The sequence below is a fragment of the Pleurodeles waltl genome, chromosome 10 (assembly GCF_031143425.1).
Source record: "Pleurodeles waltl isolate 20211129_DDA chromosome 10, aPleWal1.hap1.20221129, whole genome shotgun sequence".
NCBI lineage: Eukaryota > Metazoa > Chordata > Amphibia > Caudata > Salamandridae > Pleurodeles > Pleurodeles waltl.
The window spans coordinates 74,088,857-74,106,388 of record NC_090449.1 but is presented as its reverse complement, the minus strand read 5'-3'; the positions used below and the strand labels follow the sequence as shown (position 1 = coordinate 74,106,388).

Here is a 17,532-nt window from a genome sequence, read left to right as displayed (position 1 = left end):
CTAGCATCACTGTTTTATCAGAAGGTCTCTAAATTACCGTAATTAGGTGGTTCTAGAATCCTTTCTTGTATAAATATATTTGTTTTCTAACGCATGCTTTTTAGGCAGTTTCACTTTTTAAAAAATTAGGCTTTCTGTATTGTCTTATTTTAGCTCATGCTGCACGATAATGCAAAGAGTTTCACATTTTGCTAAGATGACAGCCTTGTTCTTTTTTTCTATATACCTTGCTCGAGGGCCATTGAGTTCCTGCGCCAGTGTATCTGACAGACTGTGCCAAAGCCAGCTCACAAACTGACACTTAGGGGCGAGATGTAGCAACTTCCGAGTTTGCGACTCGCAAATTGCGAGTCTGAGCGACTCGCACTTTGCAAGTCGCAAACCCGGATGAAGGATGGTGTCCCTGACAACATCTGTGAATCGCAAGGGGGTTGCAAATACCCACCTCATTAATATTAATGAGGTGGGTCGCAATTTGCGATCCCCCCTGCGATTCGCAGCACTCACAGGGATGGTGGCTTGCTGGAGACAGCAGACCACCATGTCGGTGACTGCTTTTTAATAAAGCAGTTTTTTTTTGTATTGCAGCCCGTCTTCCTTAAAGGAAAACGAGTTGCAATACAAACGAAAAAATTAAACGTTTTTGTTTAATTTTTTCAGAGCAGGCAGTGGTCCATAGGACCACTGCTTGCTCTGAAAAAATGTTTGCAGGGCCATTCACAAAGGGGAAGGGGTCCCATGGGGACCCCTTCCCTTTTGCGTATGAGTTACCACCAGTGTGACACTGGTGGTAACTGCGAATTGCTTGGCGACCGCGTTTGCGGTCACAAAGCAATTCTGCATTGCGATGCGAACCGCAAATAGGAAGGGGAACTCCCCTTCCTATTTGCGAGTCGCATTCCCATTTTGCGAGTTGGTAACCAGGTTACCGACTCGCAAAATGGGAATGAGCATCGCGATGTGCTTTTTGCATGTCGCAAACACCGAAATTCGCTGTTTGCGCCATGCAAAAAGCTTCTTACATCTGGCCCTCAGTGTGATCTGAGGAATGCCTATTCTGTCCTTAATTAGGAAGGGATCGGTTACTCGCACCATTTCACAATATAATCTTGATCACATCTTCCGCCACCATGAAAGCAGGCCTTCAGATGCTTTTGAGGCACTTCCTGTTCTGGATTTTATTTGCATTTTCCAATCCTCGTTGCTCTTAAACGGTCCCCTCATACTCTGGTGCAGTCGGAACTTTGCTGCCTTTGGTTTAGTCACAGCTTCGACCTGAGTATTTTCACTGGTCGGTAGGGCATGCTTTTCTGACGTGTAACTACCTATGTACAAACATAAACTCTGGGCTCGGGGTGAAGGCCACACTGCTGCCCCTCCAGTGACCCGGAACTTGTTTCTAACATTATGGCTCCCCAAAGGAAGCAAGCATCACGCGGACCCTGTCCTGAGGGATAGCCAGTTAGGCTATCCCTCAGGGCCACATACATTTTATAGACATCTTGGGATAACTGAACTTCTAAGACTCGATATGCCCCGGCTCAGGGGCACAGCTGTGGTTAGTGTAATAATAATGATAATCTTTGTTTGTTTAGTTTATTCAAAAAAAAGGAAAAAGAAGGAGTACAAATGAGCAAAATTACAGGTAATAAGAGAATCAAAACATTAACCTGTCATTCGTGCAATGGCACAAGGGCTGGAGAGTATTTGGGGGGGGGGGGGGAATAATTGCAAAATGCCTGAGATCTCCAGAGAGCACAGAAAAATAGCTGCCACAGATTGGGAAAATAACTTCATGTCTCTACCCCTCTGTTTCCATTTCTGGCAAAATTGGAGCTGCTTAGAAATGGGTGATTGAACCAAGTGGGTTATGGGTATGAATGTCTTCCGGGTCAGGACTGCCCTGCTGTGCACCTGGTTCTCACCTCTTGCTGTAGCAAAGAAGTAACTGGTGCCGCCTGGATCATGAAACCATTGTCAGTTATCGTAAATTGGTGCTTGCATAGCGCACAATCTGCCTTTAGTATGCACCGCAGAACCTTTTGGTAGTCTGATATATAATGTGGTCGTTCCATGTGAATCTGAAGCAGCAAGAATGCGCACTGAGCTGACTGAAGAGCCAGGTGGTGAATATCAATCTGACTGCACAAGGAATGTCTAGAAACATAAGTCAGGATATGTTTAGAAAGAGGACACCTTGTACCAGGCCTAATTGACTTTCATACTCAGTACAGTGTTCAATCACACCCCAAAACTAATTCAACACCGGAACCTCCTAGTTTCATGATTATAACCCCTCTGTTAGGGGGACCCCTACATATTCTTTTCTGTTTAGCATCAGCAATAACTTTTTCTTTTTTTTTTTTACTTTTGCTGATGCTGAACAGCATCAGCGAAAAACATTTGCAATGCCAACAGAAATGTTTCGGCAAAGCCAAAACACGAGGTTGAATGACTTTGCAAATGCTTGTATTTTTTACTTTTACCCCAACTGCCTGCACAGATCCCTCCTCAGCTGCTCGTACTCCATTTGGAGTTCCCACCTCAAACGCTTAACGGGGAGGCTGGGAGGAGGAGCTTGGTAGAGCATCAGCGGGAACGCTACCCCTCAAGGTCCATGCTAATGTACTGAGCATGTCCCAGCTTTCAGCCTTTTGTGTTTTTAACCCCATCCTTTCAGACTTTGTGATGAGTTGGAAAGTGCTGTGGTGACAGACTGATTGGCATGTAGTCCTGGGAATTCTTTTTGGTCACAAGTTTGGATGGATCACATGGGGCTTCCTTAGCACTGATGCAGCAGTTTGTCCCAAGTGAGGGGGCCCTGAGACATGGCAGGCTTCTGAGGCCACTGCCTGGACTTTGCCAGACCTGGACAATCTCTCTGGCTGTTTCTTCTGCGCCTGCGCAACCCAACAGACAGATGTCACCACTGCCTGACTCAGCATGCTTGCCACTCACAAAGATAGGTTTTTTTCTACTATAACCAACAATTAATAAAAGTTTATTGTTCACTGTAAGTATAGTCACAGTAATCTACAATCTTTGAGGCAACAGACCATGTTGTTCTTGTACATGATGCTCTGCACTGGTTATAAGGTAGAATTTGGCCTTTGCACTGTAGTAATAAAAGATATGATTGTGCATTTATTTATAGTACACTAAATTGTTGCTAATTTGTCGTATTTAATTTACCTTTATCATTCATCCAATCTAAAATCCAGGTATAGTTTTAATAACGCCTCATTTGCTATTGACAATTGTGTATTGTTTTATACTTTTTTATTGCATGTATCAAAAATATTTACTGAACTACAAATATATTGATTGTGCCAATAACAATATGCTGTATGGAAAATATTTTCTCTTGACGTCTTTTAATGGCAAACACGTGAATGAGGAATGTAATGCGGTCTATCCGGGCAGATCTCTGATTCCCCTACCTTCTCGGGATCCATAGGATCTCATATTGGACCGCCTCCTGCCACAGCCGGAATGAGAAATCGGACTGAGAATTTAATTAAAACAAAAACTACCATCACAACAAAGGGCCATGTAGAGCTATCCAGAGTTGTCAAATTAAGTAATTATAAAAACTGCACATTTATCGCTCACTTCCTCACCCTTCACCCTGCTAAGTACTGCGTCTCATAACACGATAAGTGCACCTTGCTGATCTTCATGTATGACATGGAAACACGTGTGACATATGCTTAAAGTAAAGGCAACACACGTCAACCACACACCCAAATGTTGTAGTGTGCTATATGTGTTGGTAAGTTTGTCAGCGCCCCTCGTAGGGGTGGCGGGCTCCATACAAAATGAGTAATGCTATGCAACAACTGCCCTATCAACACCCCGCAGACTATACTCAAAGGAAATACTGGGGTATTTGTGTGTAGGAGGAACTAAAATGTTAAGTAGCACAATACCCTGATCATGAGGGTGTACCAACACTGTGGAGTATGTAAAACATAGACCAGTGTTTCCCAAACTGTGGGTCACGAGCCGATTTGTGATGGATTGGGAAAGTCCCAGCAATAAAGAAAGTCATGCGTTTAACTTGTCACATTTTTGGTGCTCTAACAACATAGGTAAAATGTCAGGCTGTATCTTCTGACAAGATGTTGCTTATTCTTTTAACATTGGGATTGGTGTTTACTTTTACTTCTCTGACTTTAAAGTGAGGGGAGTTTTTTAAAGGGAATTATGTGACAATCTTATGTTGTGTTTATTTCGGCAATGAGCAATAAAGTGTAAAAACATGGAAATCAACTATATGCATTCAAAAGTTGGGAAAGAAAGATAACATTTTTCTGGTCATTCTGAAGTGCGCTGGAAACAGTGATTTCAATAGGTTCAAAATAAATAGTCACTTTAATTATAAATGCACGGGGCCACCCCAATTGGGAGGGCCTGCTTATGGTGGCCACGCAGGGCCAGAAGTATAGGGGGGGAGAGGTCGCAAGGCGCCCTCACCCCACGCCCCTTAATGAGGGCGGAGGGTATTGGTGGGTTGGTTGCTGCAGCCCCGGAGGCACTTCAAGTGCTTCCGGGGCCTGGGGCAGCAATGACGTGGTAGGCCCTGCCTTTAAAAGGCAGTCGGTGAGTGGGTCTCTTGCTCCCGCTCGTCGGCTGTGATCAAAACGTCTGCCATGGCCCAACACAGAAAATGGAGATTTTCTTAGCTTCAGTGAAGGAAAGTCTTGATTTTATTAAAACACGGAGGCGAGTATTATGCTTTCTTCTCTTGCTTTAATTCAGATAGCAGCCAAGAAAAAACTACAAGTCCCAACATACCCTGTTGGGAAACTACAAATAACTACTATGTCATACCATATGTCATAACAAGTAACCAATCACGAACATGGAAGGGTATAAACATATTGACTGATAGCCGCAAGTCCTCTTTTCTTGCAGAGCAGTTAAGTCACTCTGAACAACGGAAATATCAACAATAAAATAATACATGCCAAAAGAATTGAAAACAAAGCTTCACAACGATATATAATATTAATAGTCTTTTGATCCAGGTTAGGAATGAAGAGATCTTGAAACAAAGTCCTTGCTTGACTCGAGTAGACCGCCGCACGCGGAATGTCTCGTGAAGGTGGAGGAAAAGTTTTAAGTTGACTGGTTGTTGGTGGAGGTTGTACCTAATAAAAATAAAGGGAGGGTTAACAGTGTAACAACAGAGGTGGGATAATACTCGCCTCCGTGTTTTAATAAAATCAAGACTTTCCTTCACTGAAGCTAAGAAAATCTCCATTTTATTACAATCACGGAGGCTCCTATTATGCTTAGTTCAAAGCATAGAAATTATTGAATTAGCTACATGAGAAACAGGTTTACAATAAAAAGTTCTAAAAGTTGAAACATTAGACCAATCAGCGGATTTGAGAATGTCTCCCAAACTCAGACCTGCCCAAAAGGCTTTGGAAGCCATAGCTCCTCTGGTAGAATGGGCCCCAAAAATGGAAATGTTAATTCCAGCCAAATCCATAACCCATTTCACCCACCGTGCTAAGGTGGTGGAAGTGACTGATTTATGAGGGGGTCTGAATGAGACGAGAAGTTGGGTTTCCGAAGACCTTCTCAAATCCTTGGTTCTAGCAATGTATTCTTTCAAACAATTGCCCATACATAAATTAACATGTTCGGGAAAATATGGATAAAAAACAGACATTAAATTAGTTTTTGTTCTTCTTTGTATCTGAAAGAAAACACCTTGAGGGGTATACTGTACCAAGGTCACATCTAATGCTGTAACATCGGAAATACGTTTCAGAGAAACCAAACAGAGAAGCATGGTTAGTTTAGCAGAAAGTAATTTTAGAGATAGAAGGGAATTAGACGGTTGAGATAAAAAGAACTGTAAGATTACATTTACATCCCACATGGAATTGTACTTGGGTAAAGGAGGTTTGGAAAAACGAACCCCTTTTAACAATCGACATACCAGAGGATGCTCACCGATAGGTTTATTATCTATTCTATCATGTTCCGCGGAAATGGCGGATCTATACATATTGACCGTTCTATAGGCCTTACACTGAGCAGCCAATGATGCTAAAAAATTAACAACTAGGACGACATCTGCTGAAATGGGATTGGCACCCCTGAGCAAACACCAATTATGCCAGACTGACCAGGCGGACCTATAAGCTTTGGTCGTGCCAGGAGCCCAGGCTTGACGTATGAAATCTGCAGCTTCCTGCGAAATTCCTGGGGTTCTCCAGGCAGACCCGAAACCATCCAAGAGACTAATTGGAGGGACTGATTGAGTATCAGATCGTGAGATTGACCCTGAGGATTTAATAGAAGGGATGGAAATATTGGAAGAAGGATCGGAAGGTCTATAAGTAATTCGAGAGCTAGCGGAAACCAAGGCTGACCCTTCCAAAGGGGGGTGATCAGAAGTACTCTGGTGGTCTGACGTCGAATCTGAGCTAAAACCCTGGAAATCATAATGAAAGGAGGAAAAGCATAGTTGGTTTGCTTGGACCAGTCCTGTTGAAAAGCATTGGTGGCCAAAGCTTGAGGATCTGGTCGCCAGCTGTAGAATCGCGGAATCTGATTGTTTAAACGAGAAGCAAATAGATCGACCGAGAAGGGACCGAATTTGGAAGAAAGAACTTTGAATATTGAAGGGTGAAGACGCCAGTCGCTGGAATCTCGAAGATATCTGGAACACCAATCTGCGATTGTGTTCATGTCCCCCGGAAGATACTCTGCTCGAAGAGAAATCTGATTTTGGAGACAAAATTCCCATAGGCTCTTTGCTAGTTCGGCAAGGGGTTTTGATCGAGTACCTCCCAGATGATTTATGTAACGAACCGCTGAAAGATTGTCCATCCGAAGGAGAATAGAACAGCTTACCCTGTCTTTGGCGAAGGTTTGGATCGCAAAGGAACCTGCAAGAATCTCTAAACAATTTATATGCAGAAAAGACTCCTCTTTTGACCATAAACCTCCAGTCGAGAACTGAGCGCATCTTGCGCCCCAACCAGTCCGACTTGCATCGGATTCTAAGACAAGATCTGGTGCTGTAGAGAATATTGCCCGGCCATTCCACGCGTCTAGATGATCGAGCCACCATTGGAGTTCGATTCTGGATTCGTGGTCTAGAAGAATCAGGTCTTCGTAAGTAAAACCTTCTCTGAGATGTCGGATTTTTAGTCTTTGAAGAGCTCGATAATGAAGAGGGCCTGGAAATATGGCTTGAATAGAAGATGCTAATAGACCGATTATCCGGGCGAGAGTTTTGATCGTAAGTTGAGATTTGCTGAGAACTAGGAGAATCTCCTTTTTGATATGGGAAATTTTCTGAGTCGGAAGATGAAGGGTGGCCTTGACCGAATTTATGAGAAACCCCAAGAATTCCATGTGACGAGATGGAATGAGGTTGGATTTTTCTTTGTTTATTAAAAAAACCTAAATCCTGAAGGAGAGAAACTAATGTGTCTACCTGCTGTAAAAGAATGGACCTGTCCTGATGTAAGATTAGAAAGTCGTCTAAATATACGATAATCCTGAATCCCTGTGTTCGTAAATGAGTTACCACTGGCTTCAACACCTTGGTAAAGCACCAAGGGGCCGAGGAAAGGCCAAACGGAAGACATGTAAATCGATAAAATTGGTCGTTCCACTGAAATTGTAAGAATTTCCTGAAGGAATGATGAATGGGAATGGAAAGGTAGGCATCTTGTAGGTCTAAACGGACCATCCAATCGTTTGTTAACAAGGAATCTCGAAGATGGAGAATGGTTTCCATCTTGAAATGATGGTAAACTACGAATTTGTTGAAAATCTTTAGATTTATAACAGGACGATATTTTTTGTTCTTTTTTTGTATCAGGAAAAGAGTGCTGGTGAAGCCTGAAGGATGAGGATCGCATGGCTCTATCGCCTGTTTGAGAATTAAAGAGTGGACCTCCTGAGAGAGAAGAGCATCTTGTTGTGCGGAAAACTTTAAGGGCTTTGGAGGAAGATGTTGAAACGGAATTGAATATAGTTCTATATGATAACCCGAGACTGTCTGCAGGACCCAAGGATCTGCGGTTAGAGAACGCCAATTCATTATAAACAAAGCCGTCCGGCCTCCCACCAACAATGAGCCATAAGGAAGAGCGCTTACCTGCGTTCTGGGAGCCTCTGGTCCTGAAGCCACGTCTGAAAGACCGGTATCTTTGTGGGTAAAATTGTGGCTTGTATTCCTGAGGGTAGGAAGTGGAGCCTCTGGTCTGACTGACCGCACCCCTCTGGGTGTAACGGCCGGCAAAGCGGCTCCTACCTTTGCCGGCTCTTCCAAAAACACGGGAGTGGAAGATTTTGTGCATGGAAGACTGTGCCTTATCCATAGAAGTAAAAGTCTGTACATATTTGCTGAGTTCTTTAAGGAAGGAGTCCCCAAACAGCAAACCATTGGCTTCCGGACCAGTCTCTTTAGAAGCGAGAGAATTAAGTTTCGGATCAATTTTTAAAAGTAGACTTTTCCGTCTCTCCTGTGCCATTGATGCATTTGCGTTGCCAAGAAGGCATATCGCCCGTTGGGCCCAATTAGAAAGAATTACCGGGTCCACTTTCTTACCCTCCATCCTAGCCTCTTCCGCTAGGTCCAAAATTCTGGTGAGTGGACCAGATATGTCCAGCAACCTGTCCTGACAGTTGGTCCAGGCTCTGTCCACTCCTTTTTTGGGATCTTTCCCAAATTTGGTAAAAAACATAATCATATTAGGATCTATGGCAGGAGTATTGGTAATGTTGTTGGGCAGTGAAGGTCTGGGACACTCGGATTTAAGTCTGTTGCGCACTAATTTGTCTAGTGGTTGTCGCAAGTTCTTTAGCACGTATTCCGAAACGTGATCACAGGGAGTCCATTCGGTGGAATTTGGGTGACGGATAAGGGAGGGGTCAAACATCGGTTGACCCTCAAAGTCCAATAAAGAATTTTTTATTTTTGATTGCGATGACTCTCCCAATTTATTAAGAGAAGTTTTACGCCTCTTCTCCGAAGGCCCTGGCCAGATCATTATGTCTGGATCATCCTTATCCGAGTCTCTATCCGAATCAGAATCACCCATATCATCCTCTGTGTCTCCCAAATTAGTGATCTGTATAGGAAAGGAAGTGCTGGGGGTAGACGGCTGATTAGTTACCTTTTTTGCAGGAGAGTCGGATTTATCCTCAACATTGTCTGACTTTCTTTTCCTAGATTTGGAAGGAGAAGCAGAAGAAATTAGCCGTTTAATGGAGGCTTCAAAAGTTTTAGAAAACCCCGAAATTGAAGAAGATACCGCCTTCTGAACAGAATCCTGGATAAATAGATCCAAATCTTCTTTAAATTGTTGAGCGTCGTCTTCTTCCGAATAATTCTCCATTTTTAAAAGAGATTTGAATGTTTGAAAATTTTTAAAACTGAAGAAACTAAAATTTCCCTTAAAAACCGGGTTAAATACTTATTTTTAAATAAATAAAATCCGATGTGAACTAGTTTAAAAAATAAACTGAGTTTTGAATGTCTCCGTTACCGTCGGAAATGCTATAATTAAATAATCCAGCCAAGCGTAACCGCGTTGTAGGATAATTAACTAAGGAACACGATTTCCGAAACAGGTATGCTTCTTCCCGGCAGCGCTGACTGACAGCCGACAAGCCTCAGCTGAAAAACAGCTGATCCGACACGCGTCAAGAAAACGCGCTGTCAACTGGCTTAATCCGCTCGCGTTCTGAAGAGAAACGCAGCGGATTAGAGCGCGCGCCCCAGGCGTTCAATTTAGAACGTTGGGGCGCGATAACCAACACCAAAGGAAAGATTATAAAAATAACGTTATAAAAATAACGTTGCAGACAGGAAATGAACACGGAAAGAAGGAAAGGAAAATAACGTAATAAGTTATAATTGAAAACTAAGTCAAATAAGTTAAAAACACTGATTAAGACATAAATGTATATGAATAGAAAGGTAGTACTTATCCTTGACTGCTAGCAGCAAGAAAAGAGGACTTGCGGCTATCAGTCAATATGTTTATACCCTTCCATGTTCGTGATTGGTTACTTGTTATGACATATGGTATGACATAGTAGTTATTTGTAGTTTCCCAACAGGGTATGTTGGGACTTGTAGTTTTTTCTTGGCTGCTATCTGAATTAAAGCAAGAGAAGAAAGCATAATAGGAGCCTCCGTGATTGTAATAAAATTCCCACCTGCTTCCCCACTTTTGGCAGCCGTCTACTCTTGAATTGCAGTGTGATGACTCGTCACATGTGGCTTCTGACCTATGTCTGCTGTATTCTCTGACTTTTAACAGGTTCTCTTTTGACAGATGATTGGATTCGTCATGAAAGTGGTTTGTGCAGATTGTCGTATTTAAATGTTTTGGGATGGTGGCGGGATGAGATCATGACTGGGGGGACAAGTAGGTACCTATTCTTATCTGAGCAGGACGGCAGGATAATTGGACCCTCCAAGGGGTACTGGCTGGGAAGTGAGGATGATATCCAGGGGAGCGGGGGCTGCGAGCAGTTGCTGGCCCCTGGCCTCTAGGGCCAACCACCTGCGCAAAGGCCTGAAGCGAGCACTGGCCCCTGGGGTGCTGGAGCCTGAGGGTGGTGGGGGGCACCCGAGGTAGTTGGGCAGGCGGGCCCCCTTCACAGGGTGTAACCATAAGTGGGTTTGAGAGGGGATAGAAGTCCCCTATGGAGATCCCACCCCCGGGCCTTACAGCGGGAGGTGGGTCAGGGACTGAGTGTACTCGCCAAACAATCATGATCTCATTCACAGTCACCAACACTGGGGTACGCAGGAAGAACTGCTTTAGTCAATGTTTGGAATTCAGATGTATTTACGCACTCTGTTAAGGCTGGGCATCTGAAACTCTGTAAATATTATGTAAATGTGATGGGATTACTGCATATAATTTTTGGTGATTGTTGATTGATTTATGTGTTTTTGTCAATAAAAATACCACCGTGTGTTCACAACCCTTAAACCCAAAAGAGTGTGGTTATGTGCAAAACAAGCTAAGATCGGTGTTGGGTATCCTTGGGGGGGGGGGTAGTGTGGGAGTTTGTGGCCGGAGGCCTTGGCGGTACCTGGCCATATGATAACTATTCACAGAAACCTAATTTCCACACAATATCGTTGAGTGCTCCATGCTGTACACTTTATCAGTAAAGCCCTGTGTCTGTACAAGGTTAGGGAGCATTTCAATGCAAAATGGGCTGTCTCTAAATAGCATTGCACTACCACACAATGCGCTTGTTACATTAAAAAATCACCCTCCTTGTATCCATTAAAGGTAGGCGGGTCGCAAAAGTTTGTCATTCTTAAAAGGGGTCGCGGCTCTAAACTGTTTGGGAACCACTGCTATGGACTATATTCAGTTGAAACTATGAGTACATGGAATAGTGACTTAGCAGCTATGTACATTGAAGTTAAAGTTTTCCTTTCATTCACCGCACGTGCAGCGCTATGAAACCAGTCCAGGTTTCACAAAATTCTCTATGCTATGTTAAGGTCCGGTGCGAATTCATGTGATTGTTTACGAGTTCAAGTGAACCTCTTCCTCCCAAGCCTTGTTGATCAAGTTGCAGATCAGCCGCTGACTTCAAAGGCTGGACGAGAGAGAGTCCGGGACAGGTTGTAGCAGTGGCTGCTCTTGCGAAGACCTTACTACAGGATCAGCTTCTGGACGGGTCACGAGAGAAAAAAACACAAGACTGGTCACACTCATGCGCCCCCATCTGCTGCACTCATCACCTGGGCCCTGTGCTGTCAGGCAGAAGGTGGCAAAGTCTGCTTCCCCGTGCGTGCGCCGCATAATGTGAGTCCGTGACTTTCAGCTGTAACGCTTTCCCGTGCGTGCGCCGCATAATGTGAGTCCATACTTTCAGAAGTAACGCTTCCCTGTCCAGGTGCCACAGAAAGTGAGTCCATACTTTCAGGAGTAACGCTTCCCTGTGCAGGCGCCACATACCTCGAGTCCGTGACTTTCAGAAGTAACGCTTCCCTATGCGTGCGCCACATAATGTGAGTCCGTGACTTTCGGGTGTAACGCTTCCCTATGCGTGCGCCACATAATGTGAGTCCGTGACTTTCGGGTGTAACGCTTCCCTATGCGTGCGCCACATAATGTGAGTCCGTGACTTTCGGGTGTAACGCTTCCCTGTGCAGGTGCCACATACCTAGAGTCCGTGGCTTTCAGAAGTAAAGCTTCCCTGTGCATGCGCCACATAATGTGAGTCCATACTTTCAGGTGTAACGCTTCCCTGTGCAGGCGCCACGTACCTCGAGTCCATGACTTTCAGAAGTAACACGTCCCTGTCCAGGCGCCACATACCGTGAGTCCATGACTTTCAGATGTAACACTTCCCTGAACATGCGCCACATAATGTGAGTCCATGACTTTCAGAAGTAACGCTTTTAAAAGTAATGCTTACTGTGCAGGTGCCACATACCTCGAGTCCATGACTTTCAGAAGTAACACGTCCCTGTCCAGGCGCCACATACCGTGAGTCCATGACTTTCAGAAGTAACACTTCCCTGAGCATGCGCCACATAATGTGAGTCCATGACTTTCTGAAGTAACGCTTTTAAAAGTAACGCTTCCTGTGCAGGTGCCACACACCTCGAGTCCATGACTTTCAGAAGTAACACGTCCCTGTGCTGGTGCCACATACCGTGAGTCCATGACTTTCAGAAGTAACGCTTCCCTGAGCATGCGCCACATAACGTGGGTCTATCACTCTCAGAAGTTAACGCTTCCCTTTGCTGGTGCCATATAATGTGAGTCCATGACTTTCACGGCCCGGCATCTCCGCTCCGCCGACCTCGCAACCGTCCCACGCATCCGCAGAACTACAACCAGCGGTAGATCATTCTTGCACCACGCCACCAAGACGTGAAACACTTTTCCCACCCACCTGCGTCAGACCAAAGACCACCTTACCTTCAGGAAACTTCTCAAAACCTGGCTGTTTGAGCAGTAGCTGCTCCTCCCCCCACCACCTCAGCGCCTTGAGACCCTCACAGGGAATATGTGATGGAACAACTAGGTCCTAAACAAATATTTGCCTAAACCACTACTGCTAAACAACTAAAAAGTCTCTATAACAAAGTACTGAACAACTACTGTTTAAACAACGATTTTGCCTGAATAACGATTGCCTGTACAATGAATTTTAAGGGCAGGTTTCATAGTACGAGGTGCTGGCTACGCATAGAATTATGGTTCAAAGTAACAACATTGTCCCATTCCATAGATGCGGAGATGCTATGGTCCAAGGCCTCAAATATGGTCTGGTCCTTAGGTAGATGTTGCGGTCCAGGTCATTGAAATGGTTCAGTTCTATGATGGGGCTGATGTTCAGGTCTGAGGTCCTGAGAATGGTCAATTCCTCGGATAGTTCTGATACTATGGTCGTAATTAGTGCTAATGGTCCATTCCTTGGGTGGAGCAGATGTTGTGGTCAGAGGGTCAAGGCGAGAGACTGTACCTGGCATGAGTCTGCTATGACTGCTTGAGGTCACGGTACTGAAGCATCCTTTGTGATGAGCTGCTGTTGGAACTAGAGCCTCAGAGAGGGCCGGCTTTAGTGCTGGTGGCGCCCGGTGAAACCATCTTTCCCCTGCCCACCCCTCCCCAATGACCTCCTTCTCAAAATTTCCTCACTTAGCTTCTCTCTCACATATGTTTCATTCATTTTAAAGCACTGGTAAAAGCTGGTTTTACAAATCTTTTCAGCTATCCACATAAAATACAGATCTCTTATTTGCATCAGGCATATTACCCTCTGCGCTACTTTATGGTGAGTCAAAACTGCCACTAGACAAAACTCTGATCTCTCTCTAACAGGAACATTAATCACAAGAGTTATCTTGACATTTTTATTGCTACCAGAAAGCTGGGTGCACAAGGAACCCTACAGCAGATGTTTTCAAATCATAAGTTGTTGCTCAACACAGTGCTGCACTCTCTTTGAGGTTAGTGCCCCCTTCCAGGGCAGCGCCCAGTGCAGCTGCACCAGTCGCACTGCCCTAAAGCCGGCCCTGGCCTCAGATATGGTCGCTCGATTCACAGAGATTTAACACACGCCTTTTATACGGTGCTGTTACTGTTACCAGGCTATACAGATGGCGGGGCATGCGTCAGACTCCGAACCACAGATGGTCGCAACCTGCACAGTTGGCGGTGCTATTTTCTGCTTTGATTTTTGAAGGTTCTAGAACTTCAGACACCACTGGGTAAAGGTTCTTCAATGTGCTTTTGGAGAAAAGTGGTATCTTTCCACCGTAAAGCAGATGCACTCAAGAAATAAATACATATTTTTCATTGTGGTCTGCTGCGAGGTACAAGCGCATGATGCTTCAAGCCCGCTTCCCAGACTCTCCCGCGTTGCTTCAGGGAATTGAAATTTGACAGTTACAAAGCTCTTTTGAGGGCATCTTTAATAGATCAGTGGCCTGTGTGGAGCTGATGTATGAGGGGAGTCCAGCTGCATGTGCTCTTCATTGTGTGAATATATCACAAGCACCTGCAGACGTTCCTCAGAGGGGGACGAGCTTGAAAAACCTGGGCTGTGAGTTTAATTGTAAATGGCAAAGCAATAGAGTACATTTCAGAATAAATGGAATTTGGGACACTAGAAATAAATGGAATATAAGGCATGATGGGCCAAGAAGTAAGTAAGCTATCTAACCATCTAGATAGGACTGCAGGTCTGCACTGGGCTGGATAGCGACCAACAATCGCCAATTAATTTTCTGCTGAGAGTTCGTCACTTATTGAGATGGATCATGTAGATACCTACCCTGCGTTCCCAGAGAAGTGTATCTGTGCCAGCCTGATTTGGAAGCCATCTTTCATCACTGGCGACCTATTCGCACCAAGCCCGGTGTATAACATTTTGGCGGCCTCAACCAATAGCAGGGGTTCCTAAATAAGCAGTTACTGGTTGATAGCAGGTATCCAGACATAAAATAAAAAACCTTAGGTACACATTTAGCTGAGTCAGCCAAGTTCAGTATTCACTTACGTTGCTGTGAATGGGTCACCAGTGATGAAGCATGCCACAATACATTGTGAGTGAGGCAACCTCTCCAGAATCTTTGTATACTTGCAACAGCAAAAAAATACATAAGCGGATCCCTTTCACTGATAAACTCTAAGCATTGGTCGTGTAAATATATAGCTGAAGAACAGCAGCCAAAATACGTGTTGCAGAATTATGAAGAAAACGGAAAGCCTTGTGGAGTGAGCAAAAAGTCAAGAATGTATTTGCGATGCCCCAAGCAGACTGACCAGTTCCCTTTTATAACCTAATAAATTTGAACTGCTACAGGAAACAGAGAAAGAACAGGAAGTAATATCTCTGCATTATGGATTGGGAAGTTCATAATAGAAACAGACGGGAAAATAAGTAACTTTCACAAGGAAATATCTGGTCTGGAATGTAACTAAAAGCAAAGGACAATGAGCTGAAGTATGGAATAAACTACAGCAATGTCTAAACAAAGCACAGAAAATGTCTGCTTAAGCCTGGCTCAATATTGCATGTGGAAATCTCCCAACCAGGAACAACCAGTGCTTAATTTGTAAATAAAAACGTGCCGGTGCCCAAAGCCCTCTTCTGGAACTAGCAGCTGCTGTAGCACTGAATACTGAGGCATCATAATCCTGAATCCATCTCGGGCCTCTTCAATCCATATAAAGCCACTCCCTGCCCCTTCAGCTCACTCTTGCAACTTTTTACCTTCTCTCTTTGTGACGCTTTTTCGGTTTTCTCTTTCTCCGTCTTTCCCATATGTGTCATTTGCTCGCAGCAAATGCTTGAGGCCGAAGAATAAGCGCCGGTCCTCAAAAATAAGTGCCGGTGCTCAGCACCGGAAACAACAAGCACAAATTAAGCACTGGGAACAACACCAAGTAGACTTGCAGCAAAACAGCCCAGCCAAGCATGGATAGACCTGACATGCACAAAGCAGTTGACACATACTTCACAGCATCCCTAAGCCAAGAAGTTCACCTGCTCCTAGCTCTAGCCACAAAGGGAACACCTTTCTATAGGGTAGGAGGGCAGTTTGAGGAACGTGACCTTTAGAAACTAGATCAGAGTTAACTACACCCTACATTCTGTGAATCCTCTGTGAATTTGTCAGATCCATGGCTCTTAACACTTAAATTGTTGTCATCAATTTTAACAACCAAGTGCAGTCATGACTGATGTTCAACATGATAGAAGTTGGGGCCCGATTGAAATGTGATGATCTCTTGGAAGAAATATATTCAACTACAGCCATTTTAGAAACTTCTGAGGAGGTACCTTTTACAAAATGAAAATATTAATCTTGGGTAGAAGCACAAGTGTCTTTGAGTATGAAACTTAAACCCATCAGTGACTGTGAAAATATAGACCCACAATCGTGTTTTTCTGTCTGTCAAATTTATTGTTGTGAAAAAAATAGTACCAAAAGGAAATCACAAGTGAACACAATACTAGTTTGTTTATATATATATATATATATATATATATATATATATATATATATATATATATATATATATATTATTAATGAAAACAAAATCCAGACGGCACTCCAAACAACTGTCGTCTTTAATTCATGCTCTTCAACAAATTGGTCAACAGAAAAACCTTCTTTTAACGGCTTAACGCGTTTAAAACAAACGGTCTTCTTCAAAAGGCTCAATTATTACAAATGCCACCATTCTTAACCTAGTTTATAATACTTCATTTTAACGGGGAGCTTGTGTAATTCTACCATAGCTTTCAAAAGTGGTTCCAACTTCCTGATGTTCCCAAGCAAGCTGGACTGCTGCATTCTTCAGTCTCTGAAGTTTACTTTTAAATGTCTTATAGGGCATTACAATAGTCCAGCCTTGATGGAACAAGAGAAGTAGTTCCTGTTTTCTGCAGATTAGGGGATAAGAAGGGAGGAATTTTCTTCAGTGTTTTTAAAATGAAGAAACATGAAGACATAAGTTGACTTGTGTGATCTATAAAAGTAAGGTTGAAATCAAAAAGTGTTCCCAACTTCCTTACTTTCGTTACTGGGGTAGGAAGAGAACCGAGGTACTGCGGCCACCAAGAATTATTCTAAAAGGAAGAATACCACCCAAAAAGGAGCACCCCTGTCTTTTTAGAATTTAGTTTGACAGTGGCAGCTCATCTAGTTGACTATTTCAACTATACAATTCTTAAAACGAGAGGCCACCTCCTTTATGTTGTTAGTAATAGATACAACAATTTGGGTATCATCAGCATAGGAGACAGAAGAAAATCCAAACATCCTTATCAGTTTCAAATGAGAAACTACGTCTATGTTAAATAATATGGGACCTAATGAAGACCCTTGCGGGACCCCACAGGGTAAAGAGAAAGGCTTAGAGGTGAAATCTCCCGTAGTAACTGATTGCATCTTTTCCTCAAGAAAGGAACATAGCAGATTGAAGGTTGAGCTTTGAATACCTATCTCGGCCAACCAGTGCTTCAGAACCGAGTGACTCACTGTGTCGA

At 43.7% G+C, this 17,532-nt stretch overlaps 1 protein-coding gene across 4 annotated transcripts in view; it reads left to right on the top strand.

The window, feature by feature from the left end:
* RAB26 (RAB26, member RAS oncogene family) overlaps nt 1-17,532 on the top strand; it is a 716,049-nt gene that overhangs the window by 8,421 nt on the left and 690,096 nt on the right. Inside the window, exon 1 of one of the 4 annotated variants that reach the window (XM_069209746.1) lies at nt 10,197-10,307. The exons of 2 other annotated variants lie outside the window; for them this stretch is intronic. Coding sequence is in view for 1 of the 2 variants with exons in the window: in XM_069209745.1 (XP_069065846.1) it covers nt 10,323-10,346 (24 nt within the window). In the remaining variant the exon portion in view is untranslated. Of the gene's footprint in view, nt 1-10,196; nt 10,347-17,532 lie in introns of those variants that run through there. One more of the 4 variants, XM_069209745.1, reaches the window with a different exon arrangement.